At 39.6% G+C, this 17434-nt stretch overlaps 1 protein-coding gene across 10 annotated transcripts in view; it reads right to left on the bottom strand.

Annotated features, from left to right (window-relative positions):
- GRIP1 (glutamate receptor interacting protein 1) overlaps window positions 1-17434 on the bottom strand; it is a 307729-nt gene that overhangs the window by 36024 nt on the left and 254271 nt on the right. For 7 of the 10 annotated variants that reach the window (XM_054270788.1, XM_054270762.1, XM_054270771.1 and 4 more), the window contains 4 exons: window positions 12992-13139; window positions 11231-11400; window positions 5796-5951; window positions 738-924 (listed from right to left, as the gene is read on the bottom strand). In XM_054270788.1, coding sequence (XP_054126763.1) covers window positions 738-924; window positions 5796-5951; window positions 11231-11400; window positions 12992-13139 — 661 coding nt within the window. The remainder of the gene's footprint in view (window positions 1-737; window positions 925-5795; window positions 5952-11230; window positions 11401-12991; window positions 13140-17434) is intronic. The other 3 variants (XM_054270805.1, XM_054270735.1, XM_054270779.1) reach the window with 2 other exon arrangements.

A 17434-nucleotide genomic window follows, 5' to 3' on the forward strand; every position in this document is an offset into this window, starting at 1 on the left:
TGGTTTGGCTGGCTGCTCAGTTTCTGATATGACCCACCTGATCAAACACCTTCAACTGGACCTTGAAGGACAATTATGGCATAGCATCTCACCAAGCTATCTAGGCACAGGAGCTGCTGCCACTTTGCACCACAGCACTATCTAGCACTCCCAGTATGGGTTGTGTCCTCTAGGTGCTGGGACCCAGGAAGAGGGGTCTTCATGCTTCCACCCCACCCATGGACATCATCTGTGCCTCTGACCCTGGGCTGCAGGTGAAATTGCAGCTGGTGCTTGTCTGTGCAGCTGCTATCATTCCCATGACACGATTAAATACATATATAAGCATAAAAATGTAATTGAAATAATTAGTAAATCAAAATTCTGGTACTCCCTAAGATTTGATTCTGTACCAAAACTAAAAAGAGCTGGATATAGCTTTCCCCCTAGCACACTCAATTACCACTATTTTGACTTCACTGGTTTTTCTGATTTTTTTCTTTTTTTAGTTTTGTTTTGCATGAATATAGCTTCCAGTCTCCTTCTGGAGGACTCTGTATGGTCAGAACAGCGGCGCTTGTCATTCTTTTATAGCTGACCAAGTGCATGAAACACCATTGCCAGAACAGAAAGTGCATTACTTGCCCCACTCCACTGAGCAAGGCCCTGCAATTTGTCACAAACTGGAAGAGAGCAAGAAGCCCAAAGCCCCCGAGAACGCCCATGGAATGCACTCAGCAGTCAGTCCAAGAGCTCACCTTTCCGCCGGACTGTCAGCCTCAATGTAGGAAATGAGGGGTGGAGAGGACAAGGTCTCAGTAGCAAACACGCTACCCTGGAGCTGTATCCCAAACCCCACTATGGGGTCAGCTGTCAGCACCACTTCTGTGGTTTCTGTGTGGACCACCTGCCCAGCCAAACCAACAGTGCTAGAGGCTAAAGACACTATAAAACAGAGCAGACCAGGAGGAAAGACATTCATATACAGCAGAAGTTTCATTGCTTTTTGAGAAAATTGTTCTTTACAATAAATCTAGTCAATGAAATGTCTCTTTAAAAGTCAATTTAGGCTAGAGTTTATAAATTATGTATAAACAGTTATGGCATATAAGATAATAGAAAACATCTGGTTGTATGCTGGAATGCAAAAAGATAATTCTTGTTCTGAGTAAAATAAATGTGTTTGATATCCCCACTCCAAAAATCTCAGGACATCCTTGAATTCTGTTTGCATTAGGCTGGAGGCATGGATAAGCAGAACTTCAACAGGAACTAAGGCAATTGGAGGCACAAGCCCAGCTGTTATTCAGGCAGATTCCTCTTTTGAACATCTCACAGCCATTCACTGTAGTTAGCAACAAAGCACACGAATCAGGCTTGCTTGCAAGAAGTGAGGATGCCTTCTTCTTGTACGTGTTTACCATAAGTCAGCAATTTGTCAGGCTAACTGGGCAATGTATGGAAATTGAACAAACCACCCTGTTTTGCCAACCAGTGTATCTCAAGGGATTGTGAGAAAAAAGGTTCTGTTGGGTCTCTCAAAGCCACTGGGGGACCCTTCTATGAGAAACTCAGGCTTTACTCACACCTTTTCTGAAAGGCTGCAGTACAGATCAAGACAAAAAATACCTGTAAAAGGAGGGACTGCATCTTTGCCTCCCTGACCTCTGTCTAAACGTCTATTGTATTATGGTTTGAATTCCCCCAGTGACAAACTAAACTATTGCCTTTCATGTCATACACATGTCTGCTAAGGATTAGGTAAAATTTCATAGTTTATTTGAGGGAGAGGTTACTTGTGCATTTTTTTTCCTTTGACGCGGGGAAAAAAAATGTTGACATTATAGACAGTATTAGCGCAACTGTAAAAAGATGTCAGAGGTTATATGAGTATTTTCCCACACTATGGGGCTGCAAGCATTGGCATTTTGATCTATCAGTTAGTACAAATCTGATTGATGTGGTGCAGCTGGCAATGACAGATCTTTGCAAAATTTTTCACTTGCCAAGAAGCTCACAATTTTCTGTTTTCTCCCAGCAGAGCCCCTTCCCACACTAAAACTGTCTCTTCCAAATAACTGTGAATTCTTTTTCATAGCTTGTTTTAAGTTTTCTTTCTAAGAATTCTAAGAATCATTTTTAAGAATCATTTCAGATACTCAATAGCTTCCTTCTTACTCTTTCTTTTATCTGCACTCAATAAGATATGCTTATACACAAATACAAATACTAAAAATCTGTCCTTAGAAACTTCCATCAGCTTTTGCATTTACTGCATCTGAGAAATAGGTTTCTCCAGCTCTCACTGCTGCAAAGGCAAAAATATAATGAAACGAAATAAATTAATACAATACCTAAGACACCTTCTAGAAACATCTTAATTTAGGGCAAAGGAAAGTTCAATTTTCCCTTTCTTAAAGGTCATATAACAATTGCTTGTTACCTTCATCTCTATCTCCCATCGCTTACGCCTCTATTCCCTCCATGCAGCAGGTATCTAGTTGACTCTGTAACCTTCTTACTCTTTTTATAATGTCCTACTAGGAACCTAAATATCTCATAAAATTTATTTCAACTTTCAGTTGAAATAAAGACAGTAAAAGTTTTAATTAACATTGGGAAGTTAAGTCACTATCTGGGGGATTTAAAACTCACTCTGATAAACATTTTGATGATGTCGACACTTAAGTATGATAATTAGGAACTCCTTCCACTCCAAAAGAAAAGGAAAGTGAAACAGGAACAAAAAAAACTTTTCAGAGATTAAAATTATCCTTTCTTAATCATGTCTCTTAATCAATATTTCCTAAGACTCTAAATGCCACAGGTACCCAAAATGTAAAATGTCACAGGTACCAAAACCCATGACTTAGAGCACGTTGGGGTTTGTAACTCAACAGTAACTGCAGCAAGAAACAGTGACATTTTTTGGCTCCTTGGTGGATTAGAAATTTTACAGGCCAGGAAGCAGCGCTGTTGATTTTAAAAGGGGACATGGATGTGTTTGTATTTCCAGTGAACACTGCTTGCTATTGCTAGGGGTACATTCCAGCATACTTGTATAGCTCTCATCTAACTCTTGGCAACATTCCTGGGGGCTGGTTTGCTATATGCTCTGCAGTTATGCAAATCTTGATCATGAATTTGAAGATTATGCATTTTTATGCCCGCAGTTATACAAGAAGCAGAACAAGATGTGCTTCAAGGTGCATCTATGGATTATTATGCCTCCAGTCTCCCACTCTGACCTACAAGCAATTGAAAAATATTCGCAATTCTTCCTGATAGCTGGTGAGAAAAGAGCACCTGTGCATGTCTAAAACTCTCTCAAACTTCTACCACATATGCAATCCGGGTAAAATAAATTGGTATTAATTATGGCTCGTTTGCAACCACTAATAGGGACCTAATGCAAAATACTTCAGGATCTAAACTTTAATGAAATAATAATCTAAGTGTTCCAACAATGAATCCCACACCTTAAACAAACAAACAAACAAAAGCAGAAGAAGAACAAAACCTGAAAACAAGCGACAAAAAAAGCATGTGGCAGCAGGGCATGCCCTCAATTTTTACAGCCACATGTTTAGAAGGATCTGCATAACTAATGCAATGATTGTTAAATCTTGACGATATAAGTCTTTAACCCATCGTGCCATCACACTTCATCTTCATGAATTATGCAATGATCACATTATGTTGTGCAAATAATCTTAAATAATTGGCAATGTAAACTTTATAGCAACCTATGTATTTTTATTACCAAATAACATTCTAAAAGATTTAATAAACTTTACTTTAATACAACTCTCAAATGATCCAACTGGATTAAAGAAAAAAATCCCACTAAAAATTAAAGACTCTGCTACTCTTTTTCCATGAAAAGCGCAGCAGTCAATCTACCTGGTTCTCATGAGTCTCCCACAAAGGGAGAGGTTTTCCAAGTCTTGTTGATGGATAGTGGAAAGATACAGGACTGGACACTCTCTATCCTGGTCCAGAGCAGTGTGGGTCTCTAAAGTGGGCTGTTATTGCTGTCACAAGTATGGGTATAAGTCTACTAACAGAGTAAGGAACTCTGCATGGGCTGAGAAGCAAACCCACAAAAAGAGCAAACAAGTCTGGCTGGCCGGCCAATTCCTCCACAGCCAGTTCCAGTTCAGGGCTGTTGATGCAGTCACAGGTTGTACTGAGGCACTGACCATGCAGTGATGGGGCCAGTTTCAGGTATTTTGTAATGCTCTGTATCAAGACCTCACAATGAGAATGGGTAATAAACTACAGCACAACTAAGCCTGGTCCTAACTTCTATCTAGAGATTTGTTTACTCATAGCAGCTTGTAATCCCCAGGGCCTTCTGTCTTGAAAAATCTTTTAGGTGGGCTGCAGTACGTATGTGACTGTTCCCCTAAATGCCACATCACTGGCCTTGTTTTGAGTCTTTCAAGGTAACACAGATATGGCTTCCTCGAAGGAAAAATATCTGAAAAATTTAACAGCGCAAGTTACAGCTGTGTCCAAGATCCATAACAGGATTAGCTTTGAGGATTTCATCCTTTGTTGAACAGCTAAAACGTAGCACAACTGATGAACAATTTTTTGCATTGATTTTACTATTCAAATCAATTACTACTAGTGTAACACTACTACTGGTTCTCAAGCGCAGAGGAGAAGGTGTAAGAGCTGGATCTCTACTGATACCATAGCATGACAGACACAGTATCCCCCCTTGACCCAAAAGAATGCATTAGAAGCTAACATGTCAATAGATGAGCTGTGAAAAATGGCTGATCGGATTAAAAACAAAAAATGCACTTACAGGCAAATGTTATGCAAAAATATGTGCTTTACAGAAGAAATAACAAGCAAGCAACAAAAACTGCAAGAAAGCAAAACCTCAGTTCCTCTCTAATGTGTTCTCATAATTCTGTAGTGATTGGCCTTGGAAGCTGCTGGTTTGCTCTGGTTTTACTATGACCATGGGGAATCTTTAAAATACAGCAGCAGTGCTGTAATGTGCAGCAGCTCAGTTCTTTCAGAGTGGACTTCTGAGCACTGTTACCTAGAGCAAATGATTTACAGAGCAGTTCTCACCTCCCTGCTCGGGAGGAACTGAGTTGCTGTGGGTTGCACAAAGACAGACAAACCAAAAGAGAGGAGGCACTCTCATGGAGTCTGGGAAAAAATGCACTGACACAGCCACACTCTTTCCAGCCCAGTGAATGCTTAGCAATATGCAAAATGGAACAGCCTGAATAGATCTGTTCTGGCTTGGTAAATGACTGACTCATAGGCAATCCATGCTTTGAGTCCCAGAGAGCGGTCAAATGAGGCTATTTAGTCTTCACTGTAACGTGCTCTCCCTCACCAAAATGACTGTACAGGTCATGGTGTAGATGTAAACATTAGAACTACCTAGGAGGTGCTGTGGCAAGCTCTGCCTTCCCTAATGTGACAGCTGGTTGAGCTTACCAGCAATCTGCTTTTGACTATTCCCTAATGAACACAGGAAGAGTTAAAAAAGGAATTTTAAAATCACTTCAGTAATGGTATAACAAACTCTTCCAGCACTGTCTGAAAAAAATATTCCTTTATAAATTTCAGATGAGATAGTTATGCTAGACAGCATCTACTCATCTCATTTTAGCATTGGACAAATATTTTCACCCTTGTGTTTCCCTACGTCTACCAGGAACTCTCTCTTCTGTCTAGAACATATGTGTTTAATTAAGGTACTGTGCTTTTTTTCTGCATCTTCCCCCTCCTCCACCCATTCATTCACTGCACATTTTTGAGGAAATGCAGTTACCACCTACAGGAGCTTTTGAAGTCCTTCTTTTTCATCCTCCGCCTCATCATTGTCCCCCGTGGGCTGGTGGAGTAGAGGCTGCGAGGCAAGGTCCCCATGTTCAGGGAACTCAGGCTGTATGCACTCATGGAGGTAGGAGAGAAGGATGAAGACACCAGAGCTGCTGTAAGAAATCAAACACTTGGCATACAGCACTCAGTCTTCACAGAAGAGCGCGGCACATGCCTGTAACTCATCAATGAATCAAACATTTTATGTATAGGCTGTGTATGATGCACAGGAATGCTTGGTGCACTTCCAATAACAAAGATATTTAAACCACACAGGTGACCCTAGGAAAAAGTAAAGCCAGCATTTCATGACAACACTTGCTGGAAGCTAACAAAGATAATGTAGACACAAAAGATATATTCATAGTATACAACTTACTTTAAGAAAACCATGTGAAATTAAACTTTTCAACACATATCCCCAGACTAATGCAAATCAATATGTCTAGATACACTGATTTTAGAAATGCCTTTTTGTAGTAGGTAATTTCTGACAAAGATTTGTAAGCAAGGCTTTGCATTCAAAAATCATGCTTTGTATACACTTTTCCAATCCAATGGTCTACTCATACATAGAAGAAGAGGTGATTAATTCAGAATTTTCAAGCCTTTTCCTGCCTACAAAGGCTGCTTTGTTATAGAGAAGAAAAGGTGTAAAATGTCAGAAATAACCTTGGCATGGCTATGAAAAAGTGTAGCATCCATAAAACTGAAAAGGTTTTAGAGCCTGAAATGGGAAAAGTATGAGTGAAAGAAGAAGGGAGGGAGGAGGAAGAAAAGAGAGGAGGAGGAGGAAGAAGAAGAAGAAGAAGAGGAGAAGTGAGTATGTCAGCAGGAAAAGGTGTGAACATTACGAAGGCTTTTTTGAGGAGGCGCTTTCTGGAATTTCAAGGCTGGCATCCTGCAATGGTCAGGGTGGTAGGTGTTATAATGGTGGTAGGTGAGGAGGCTGCTCTGGCTGTTGGCACACGAATCCCAGGTAAGTTGCCTGTTGCTTCTTTCAACCTTCACTGCCCGCATGAAGGGATGATGGAAAATCAGAAAACAAAAGGACCAGAGAAGAGGTAAAAGTAACTGAATTGCACAAACAAAATAAAAAAACCCCAAACTATAAACCAGAAGTGAGAGAAAGAAAACAAATTGAAAATAAAATAAAATGAAATAAAATAAAATAAAAACAAATAACCTCGTCTTGTCTTTTTATCAGGGGGTTCTAACTTGAGGAGCAGAAATAATATTTTTTCTCAGAAAAACGTTTCTGATTGAGTTTTTTCTTTCTTTTTTATATTTGTTTCAAAAATTATGGTTACTGAATTGATTTCTAATCTCCTTCTGGCTACAGAGCTAAGATTGCAAACTTTCTCAGAAAATACTAAGATATTACATATGACCACTAACTGAAGGTTAATAACTCTCTGCTTGCATTAATCTATTTTAAAAAGACCAGCCAGATACTTTACATGGCACTGCCTAGAATGGAGATGCTTCCCTGCCATTTCAATTTACTGTATTGACATTTTAATTTTGCCACAATCTATTGCTGGCATTATGCTATTCTGTGCAGTAAATGACTTCCCAATGCCAGAAGCAGGAAAACTATCCTGAAACCTGGTTAATAAAGAAAAGAGGTCTTATTGATTAGCTGGATTTGCAATTTTGTATTTTTGTTTTGTGGTTTTTGCGTTGGTTTTTTTTAAACTTGATCTTCAAAACTTTAAAATAATCCTTCACTAGATGAAATTTGATACTGCATTTAATTATTTAATTGTGGGTGCTATGTGCTGAAAGTGAAGACCGGTATTTACTAAGAGAATGGGAAGCATTTCAGTTGTCAAATCTTAAAGTAAAGGGATTGAAGTCTCCCTTGATTAAATACAATATATTCATCATTAAATTCAGCATGTCTGTATCCTTCCTGAACCATAAAGGCACAGTTCAAACTGGGAAGTATTCACTGAATTTTTTGTCTCAAAACACCAAGGGATTTGCCCATACTACAGAATCATGGAATGGTTTGGGTTTGGAGGGACCTTAAAGACCATCTTGTTCAAACCCCGCTACCATGGGAAGGGACACCTTTCACTGGACCAGGTGGCTCAGGGCCCCTTCCAGCCTGGCCTTCAACACTTCCAGGGATGAGGCTGCCACAGCTTCTCTGGGTAACCCGTCCCAGTGCTTCACCACCCTCACAGTGAAGAATTCCTTCCTAATATCTAATCTAAACTGTCTCTAAATCTGTTTCTATAAAACATAGAGTTTGCTGTCTTTGTCCCATGAGCTGTATTACCTGTGTCCCTCTGCTACCTGCTAAATGGTTAAAATGGCTAAAAGTCTGCTAAAATGGCTGCAGACTTGTCTGTCCCCATGCTGGACTTTAACAGGAGCCCAAAACCTTGAGCATTTAGGTTGGACCTACACCTTATGTTCATATCTTATTGCATGAAATAAAACAAGGGTGGGTGGGGAAAGGGCAGCCACTACAGGCAGCACTGTGCTCTGGCAGAAGGAAAGCTGTCCTGAGGTTTCACTTTGTATCACGACCACTGATGTGCTAATTGCCTGGCTTCGCTACCCCCTCTGACTCAAGAGCCATGCCTATCTCTGCAGGGGGGATCTATGGAGAGCACACCAGGGAAGGGACAGGGAAAGGGGAGCAAGGGGCTCACCGTGTCCCTGCAGCCTGGTGGAGTGCTGGAGACCCTGCAAGCCCTGGAGCTGCCCGACCTGACCCTGTGTCTTCACTCAGATTGCCCTGGAGCTGCGATCCTCCATGAGAACACTGTGCCCTGGCATGTCCTTGAATCAAAAGAATTGTTTTTTTGCCCCAATATCAGATATCAAAAGCAAGGTAGAGGTGCAATGCCACCACCAGGCTGGATCTGTGCACCTTGGGTTCCTCACCTGCTAGGACCACCACTTTCAGGGACTTTGAAAAATCTCATGTTAGCCAGAAAAGTCCTGGAAACACCAGAAGCAGTCTGATATGGCCTTATGTGTCTTAGAGACTTAGAATGTCTTCCCAGATGGAATCGTCTCTTCAATTACATGCACAGACAGCAAGATTTCTTAACTTTAACTACAGTGAAAAAATTGAAATCTGATAAGAACAATGTGGCCAGGTGGATTTTCATTATTTTCAAGCTGCTGTGAGCCTTGTTTAATTAAAAAGACTGCTTCCAGTAGGAAATTATCTGGCAGTCCTTGAGATTTTTTCTTAATGTTTTATTTTCATGCCAAGAGTAGAGATAAAAATGTCCTACAAAGTGGGAAAGTACACAAATTCAGTTTGCTCAGCTTGTAGAAGGATAGTCCCAATTCAATAAAAGTTCTGTACAAGAAAATCCTTTTGTGTGTAACCATAGTAATTTAGTGATAATTTCAGCTTTTCCAGTACAGGGCTGTGTATAGTAAACATAAAACTAATGGGGCAGCAAGAGAAATGAATGTCAGCAGCAGAGTATAAAGATAAAAAAAAACATGAAAAAGAATCCTATATTTTATAGAGCACTTCACTTTATTTTAGGGCTAAAATTTCAGTTTATTTTATATACTGACTTTTCTGCCTGTTTTAAATTCCTAACATATTCTCACAAGACCAATAACTGAGCTCAGCAGGTACAGCCCTAATGAGTCAGCTTATTCCAGACAAAGCAAAGGAGATTTTCACTCTCTGCAGCCTCCAGGTCATACCACACCTGATAAAAGGTTGCTTCTAAGAGGGAACTTGCTTCCATAAAGCTTGTTACATCTTGAATTGGTCATGATATTGTGGTAGCACCACCTGGTTAGGGGCTGGAACAGTCTGTAAACATCCTAGTTATTCTGCCTTACTGAAGAAAGCAACTTTATTACATTAGGGATATTTTCCCCCAAAAGATGCTCTAATAGATCATCATTTGCTGATCACCTCGATATGATTTAGTAACAGACAGTTCTTAACTCTCGCATAGCAAGAGCGTTTCTTTTTCTAAGCATCTACACTGGTTACTAGAATATTTACAGCATCAATCTGTTATAAATGTTGGTTAACAAACCAACTGCTTCAAGTAATATAATCATCTACACAAATCATTGGCCCCAGCATTTGTCTTCCCACAAAAAACAGTCTTCAAAATTCTTTAACCATCAGAAATTAATTGCATTACATCTTTGCTTCAAAAAAAGAGAAAGATTTGTTTGCAATGTACTGTCATAACTGAAAGGAATGGGAGTACACTGCAAATTTGGGCTCCAACTCATTCTGCTTGTGCAGTATCACTCTGCTCCTTGTGGCTCTAAGCAGCTTAAGTAGAAAAGGGCAAGAGCTGAGTACAGGGAGAACATGTAATTACAAAGGTTACTTTTTTTCACCCTGGTCTAGGAGAAACGAATGTCTCCTCTGTCACTAGTTCAGTATTCCCCACTCTGAGAAACTGTCCAAAACACTGCTTATCAAGGGACAACCTGGATGCTGCATGGATGTCCCAGAATATCCATGACATCACTGACATTTTGAGACCTCAGAAATCTTGTCTTGGTCCAGAGGAGGCAGAAGCACAGTACCATAGGCTCAGAAAAATTAAGCCATTGGTTCATGCTGCAACACATGTACCTATTCTGTGTATTTGATAACCCTTGTTACTGTTTTGATGTCTATCAACATGTGCTATTTCAGACTGAATTTAAGGATTACTGTGAATTAGCCACTTTCTCCCAATTAGTTAGAAGACAAGACAGGCAGCCTCCGTCTTCAAATACTAAGACATTTTACAAACATTTGATTTGAGAATGGAAAGCAATTCTATTCAAGCATATTGGTATGAAATAAGAATCACAGTGAAAAGGTCTGCAATCCAGGAAAATGTTTCCAAACAGTTTTCATAAGCCCTGACTGAACCTGTGAAGCAATCTCAGAAGCACTTTAAAAGATGATGGCAATAAATAATAATGCCATTAACAAGAGAAAGTAAGGGAGGGGTTTACATATTTTAGGGGAGAACAGGTGTTATTAATTGACCACAACTATCAAATCAATATGCTGAAAATAAGTTTGGCTGTGGTACTACTTCCCCACTCTAAATTTAAAGAATCAATGTAGAGATCAATTTACTGAAGTATCTCATAGCACCCCCAACAATTGCAACAGTAGAGTCAACAGGTGTCTTTATGTGCATTTGCAAGTTTGTAGAGGTATTTCTTAGGAAAACATTTCCCTCTCTGGCCATAGGAATCTCAGAGGGTTCATTAAGACCAAGAACACACAGAGCTGCTCACAAACTGCAGAGGCATAACATGGGGAGCTGAAACAACACTTACAGACAAAACTGCAGCGATAGCTTTGATCATTCAGCATGGGCAGGCAAAGCACAAGAAAGCAAGAGAAAGAGGCATTTGGTGCTACAGATCCTCTTACCGTGCTCTGGGCCCTTCAGTGCTAGCCGTGTCTGGTGGTGGGGAAGGATCTCCAGTTTGACATTATCAGTTGCATTAGCCAAAAACTGCGTTGCTTCCGCCAGTGTACAGTACTCCATGCTGGTGCCATCAATGGACAGAATATGGTCTCCTACATGTAATGCACCACATCTATATAAAAGGGGAAAAACTTGGTATGATCAGGTATGCTATTTGCTTGCACAATGAGTTTTTCTGCCTTCAAACTGGTCATGACAACTATGAACATGTTCTTTTTTTTCAAGAGACATTTGTGTTTTGTAGGCACTGTCACTGGTCAGACTTTAACTCTATTAGTACAAACCTTAAAAACAATTCCGTTAATACAGTATATGCCAAGACATCACTCACAGAACTGCAAACTGCAATGGGGTAGCTGACTCTAAAATATATGTGAATGGCAGCAGGATAAAATGAGAAGAGCTTAAGGAGACTCGAATAACTTGGTCACATATCCCTCACACAAGCACCCAGTTCATCATTTTTTGAGTTATAATTCAAACATTTATTAGTACAAAAGCTGTAAATGATGATGAAATTATGCAGTAGTCAAACAAATAATGAAACCAGGGCTAGCATGGTGACTCTAGGAGTGGGGTGGGGAGGGGGCTATCTGCTAAATTTTGCTGCACTCAAGAGACTGGCTACTGGATGAGTTGAGAAATGCAAACACAGCAGTCAGCATCCCGACGTACCAGTCAAGTGGACAGCTCCTTTAATTGGTTACCCCCTGCGAAATGGGAAAAAACAGAGGGAGAAAATTAAAGCATCCTGCACCATTGAACTGGAGAACACCCCTGGATCAATGGTCGTCACTCTCAAAGTTTCTACTGTAGGGAAAAGCCCACAGAGGAGCTGTAGACTCACTGCTACAAGTGGGTGCTACCAAAAGCACCATTGCCAAAGAGGAGTTACAAGGTAGGGTGACTGGGGACATGCAGGAAGAATTTGCTGCTGAAACGTAATATTTAAAAAAAATTTAAATAGAGATATGAATATAGAAATATCTTGTATATGTATAAACACACACATACACACACACACACACCCCAGGAAAGATCCCACAACTTTGTTGCAGAGGATCAGACCACTGGGGAAAAATATCTAGCTATAATTTTAATGGTTTAAATGGTTTTATTTGAAGGTTTAAATGAAGTGGAAATATTACAGCAAAACAATTTAGAAATACAGAAGCCAGTCTTCCTTATACTTCACTTGTATTCTAAAATATCAGCAGAAGAATCCAGACATAAGGAGTTCCATTTCACTGTGCCACAAGATTGAGTGATATATCCTAAAAGAACACTCCAAGGTTGCAAAGCCTCAAAATTTACTTCCCTTGACAGCTGTTCCATATGGTGGGCTTACTTCAAGAATTCCAGTGGGCAATGTTTATTTTTTTAAATCCTGATCTCTGCCACAGTGTTACATTTAACAGCCAGACTCCTGTGCTGCACAGTGCAAGCAGCCAGCCACGTACTACACGGGGGCTGGCTTATGTCGCTGAATACTGCACGGATGAGCTAAAATGGATGGAAGCCTTGGACTCGGCACTCTGGAACAGCCAGCTGACAAAGTGCTAATTTTAAGACATGCAACCTTGAGAGGACCTGGTTCAGTCGATTTTCTCAACAAAGGGAAGGGTTCCTTTAAAGCCGGACCAACAGGAAAAGAAGGAAAATGGATGCATGGACCTGCAGTGTCAGTCCTCTGTCACACTCACCTGTCTGCAATACTTGCAGATTTGATTTTGTCTATGACAATGACCTGTTTGTTGCAGCACATCGAGGTAGATAGTGCGACCCCAAGAGCAGCACCAGGAGTTTTGGCAACTTCAACTAGCAGTGGCCCAGAAGCTGTTGCTACTGAATCTGTTAAAATTAGACAACAAAAGATCAGTATTATACCAATGTGGTACTTTTGCCATTTTCATGTTTCCCCACATAAAATCTCCATGGCTATTCTATTTCTCTGACCAGATAACATGCCACTTGAGAAATACTGGAATAGCATAATTTAAGGAGTCAATAACCAGCTCTTGATGTTGAAAATTATAAAAGCAAGAGGAAGTTTCTGAATCTGGGATGTCTGAAAGTTTCACAGTGTGTCAGAATCAGAGATGGAACAGATGAGGGAAACAGGGTGTGTTAGTGAATCATTCTCTTGAACAACTGAAGATAAACATTACCTGGAATTCAAACAGACATGCTGAAAAAACAGAATTAATTTAAAAAGTCAAAAATTATCTGAAAAAAATGAACCAGTGAATAGGTTAGAGAAGGAAGCGAAACTGATTTTCACAAAAGAAGAATGAAGGTCTGTAGATAGCAGCTCTAATAATCAAATGAAGACAAAGAAAGGGTCTACAAGAAATCCTTCACAAAAGAAAGGCCAAAATGGTGAAAGTGCAGGAGGTGTGACACCTATACACAGTAGAAGTTAAAGCAAAATATATGTGAGGAAGTTCAGAAGAGTCTTTTTGCATCCTTCCACTGGATAAAATACTGCCTTACAACAGGACATAGACAGTAAGTGATCAACACAGAATAAAGAAAACAGGAAATAAAGGAAAATAAGTTGGAGCAACAGTCATGATTGATGACTGTGGTGAGAAACTACCCTAGAGAACAAGTGCTAGACACAACAGAGCAAAAAGAGAGCAGGCTTCTTCCCAAATGCCAAAACAAAGCAGGCAGGGATCACGGTGAAGTACATTCTGGAGACTGGCTGAAAACTCCTACTAACCAATACCCATTGAACAATAACTCAGTGCAGTAAGATACAGTAAGAGAAGATGTCCTTTAAGGATATTAAAAGATTGAGACAAACAAAGTGCTATCAGAAACCTTTGGAGGTGCTTACAGTCAAAGTAAGAAAAAACTGAATAAATGAAGACTTGGATGATGGATCAAGATGTTGGATCAAAGTTACCAAATGTCCTGTCAGCAAGCAGGAGAGATTGGTATTCACAACATACTGGAACCAGCTGTGAGTACACAAAGACAACAATCAATTGTGATGTGTCTCAGAAGACACTAAGATTGAAGCTGTGAAAGAGCTGCAGCTGGGCTTCCAAGTATGGAGGAGAGGACAGATATAAGATACTCCACTCAGTCCTAAATCTAAAAAATTAGTCAAAAAATGTAATATTGGCACAGAAGTAACAGTAAAACGTATTAGGGTACAAAACTAACAATCTATATAATAATACAAGAAATTGAATGAGAGGATGATGAACTCAGTGAAGATGCTCTTCCTCACTAGAGTGTAATGTAGGTAAACTGCATATAGAAATGGAAAAAAGGTTGGATGGAATAACATACAATACCAGAAAAGTGTCAGTTGATTATTATAGAACTCCTTTTCCCCCCACAACTTGAAATAATTTTTAGATTCCTGCTGGTTTTCTTTTTTTTTCAAGTTCAAAATCTGAGGATTTGAAGGCAAGATTCAGCAATTTTGAAAGCTGTCATTAAATCTGAGTTAACAATTTCTGTACACAACTAGGGTTGAATTTTTAAAGGCTCAACCTTCACAGGCACTACAAAATAAGCTGGTCCACAAACTTGAACTGATGTTTAAATTCTGAGCTAAAAGAATAGAGTCCACCCAATAGCACTTCTGCCTGGAGCTTCAAGCACTAAGTAGCTTTAAAGCTGGATGAACTGCCCTCAGCAGTCTTTATCTGACTAACTAAAGTTGCTAACTTACCTGTCTTTCTCTTTCTAACTAAAGAAGGAGTTTATCACAATGAAATTCTTGTCTTAGATGACTTGGTTAAAGGTCTAAGTAAGGCAGGATTCATGCAGTGCCTTGCAAACAGCCAAATAAACATGTGCAGCAGAGCAGAATTTAAGTATTCCTTATTCCCATTCCTGCACTGAGAAGCAATTATTTTCATCTTGAACATTCCAGGGGTTTCTGGAGCTACACACAAGTTCCACATTTACAAATATATGGGAAGAAAACTCAAAACAATGTTTGCCATCCGTACCTTGACAAAGGTTTTAACTCATACTGATCCAGAAAATGGCAAAGCCCTACTTGCACAAGTTCTTTCTGCAATGGCTGCCTTGAGGAGAGGAAACTGAATGCAAATATCTGTTGAGAATGTGTAAATCTTTCAAGATGCTGGTCCTTTTTCCAGTTACTTGGGAAACTGCATAAGCACAAGCAGCTTATGCCCGAGTGTTATTTCCCAGGTGCCTGTTGAAATGCACTGGGACACAAACCAAGGCAGACAGGATGAATAAATAAGATAACTACATTAGAGGAACCAGAAGAGAAGAAATGGAGTGTGTCTAACGGTGGAAAAGAAGCACAAGGAAGAGAAAGAAGGCAATAATCAAGCACACATTCTCTGACAGAGAAGAATTAGTTTTTCATGCTGAAGTAAAGCGTGGATATGAAAAATGAATCATACAGGTATAAATTATTCATGTGTGAAGATGTTCCAGTCATTAAGATATTTACACCATGACTGAAGCACTTACACACTATGTTGATTTATTGACTATGTAATTACATAAGATACTGATGAATACACTGATGAATATTTGTGTGAAAGGCACTCTAGATTTTTTATTTTGTTAATAATTTTTCTCATTTTAGAGTATTGCATCTCAATCACTACAAGAGGCTTGATTAAAACCTCCCAGAGGAAGCAGCATTGCTTTCTGCATGCTAATACAGCTACACAGCAGCACACCTTTTTTATTTGACAGCTTAAATCACTGGAAACAAGGGGTTTTATTCTGGATATAATTTAATGATATGTAAATATACTATATTTAGTATAGTATAAATAATATGTAGTGTAGTATTTAGAATTTTTTTTTTTAATAAAATGAGTAGTGTTACCAACCTCCTCTGCCTCAAAAGATAACTACAAATCATTTTGAAAATTGAAAAATGTATTTTTAACCTGATAAAGACATCACATTACATGTGTTTCTTTATGTCCTCAAAAATGTATATATCTGTTAATCCTTACTGATCCTCATGGTATCTGAAATCCAGGTCAACAACTGGTGGGTGGTAGAGGACAAAAAACACTAGGATTCCCACAGTGGGGAAACCAGAAAGTGAGCTGCTGGTATTAGGCAGCAGCGGATCTACACCTGAAACAGTACCTTTAACTGCCCTAGAGAGGGAAAAGCTTCAGTCATAGCTTGCGATCAATAATGACACTAAATTCACAGGAAACCAACCTTTTTAGTCTATGATGCCTTTCTTTTCCTTTCCAAAGCCTGCCTGTACTTAAAACTAGGAAGTACAGCCACTGAGCTTGCTCCTGTAGGAGCACTGTGCTCTGCTGCTACTACCTGTGCTCTGCAGCTTCTCACTTCTCAACTGCAAGGTTTGGGCTGCTCTTCTATTTTTTCAGAGTCACGGCAAAACAAGGTACAAATAATTTTTTTGAGCAGCTTAAAAGATCTTGACAACAGAGGAAGGATGTCAAAATAGATTTTGTCTCTAAAGAGCCAGCTGGACCAATTGAAGCACACAGCTTCAGAAGACTGCTATTGACCTCTCCTGGATGCTGCTGTACTTCATAGAAATGATGTGACAAACAAGTGGATATCTTACTATCTCACACTAATTTTCCAAGCTTCTTCTCTATTAGGTGTTCACAGACTAACCAGGTTTTCACCTTAAAACTGTGTATAGCAGGTCCCTGTAGCCTTCTCTGTTGGGATTCTCTGACTGACAGTAGTAAAAAAATCTAGCAAGGTGCTGGTTCAGACCAGAAAAAATGCATAGATCCTCAAACCTTGCAGTTCTTGCAACACAAAGTTTTAACACTTTTGTAGCACTCCCTTCACAGATTTAAATGTGTCTCACTTATGTTAAAAACAGAAGACAGTATTTTACAGAAATAGTTCTTCTTGATTGAAGAAGTGTGCTCTTCTACCCCTCACACCTTTTTTTTGTTCCCTTTATACAAAATCTTTGCAGTCCACAGATAGCAAGTATGGCTGGACTTGCTGATTTTAGATGTCTTTTCCAACCATAAAGATTCTATGATTCTAAGCAAAGCAATCTCTCCCTCAGGTAGGAGCTCCCTTTTCTCCATTCAGTTCTTGTCAGCACACCTGAGACTTTATGTTCTTTCTCCTTTTCTGTAATCCTAATTTTTATACCCGGTGCCTGCATGCCTCATGTT

The sequence above is a fragment of the Melozone crissalis genome, unplaced genomic scaffold (assembly GCF_028551555.1).
Source record: "Melozone crissalis strain CALT ecotype California unplaced genomic scaffold, PUWL_Pcris_2 ptg000004l_1, whole genome shotgun sequence".
Classification (NCBI taxonomy): domain Eukaryota; kingdom Metazoa; phylum Chordata; class Aves; order Passeriformes; family Passerellidae; genus Melozone; species Melozone crissalis.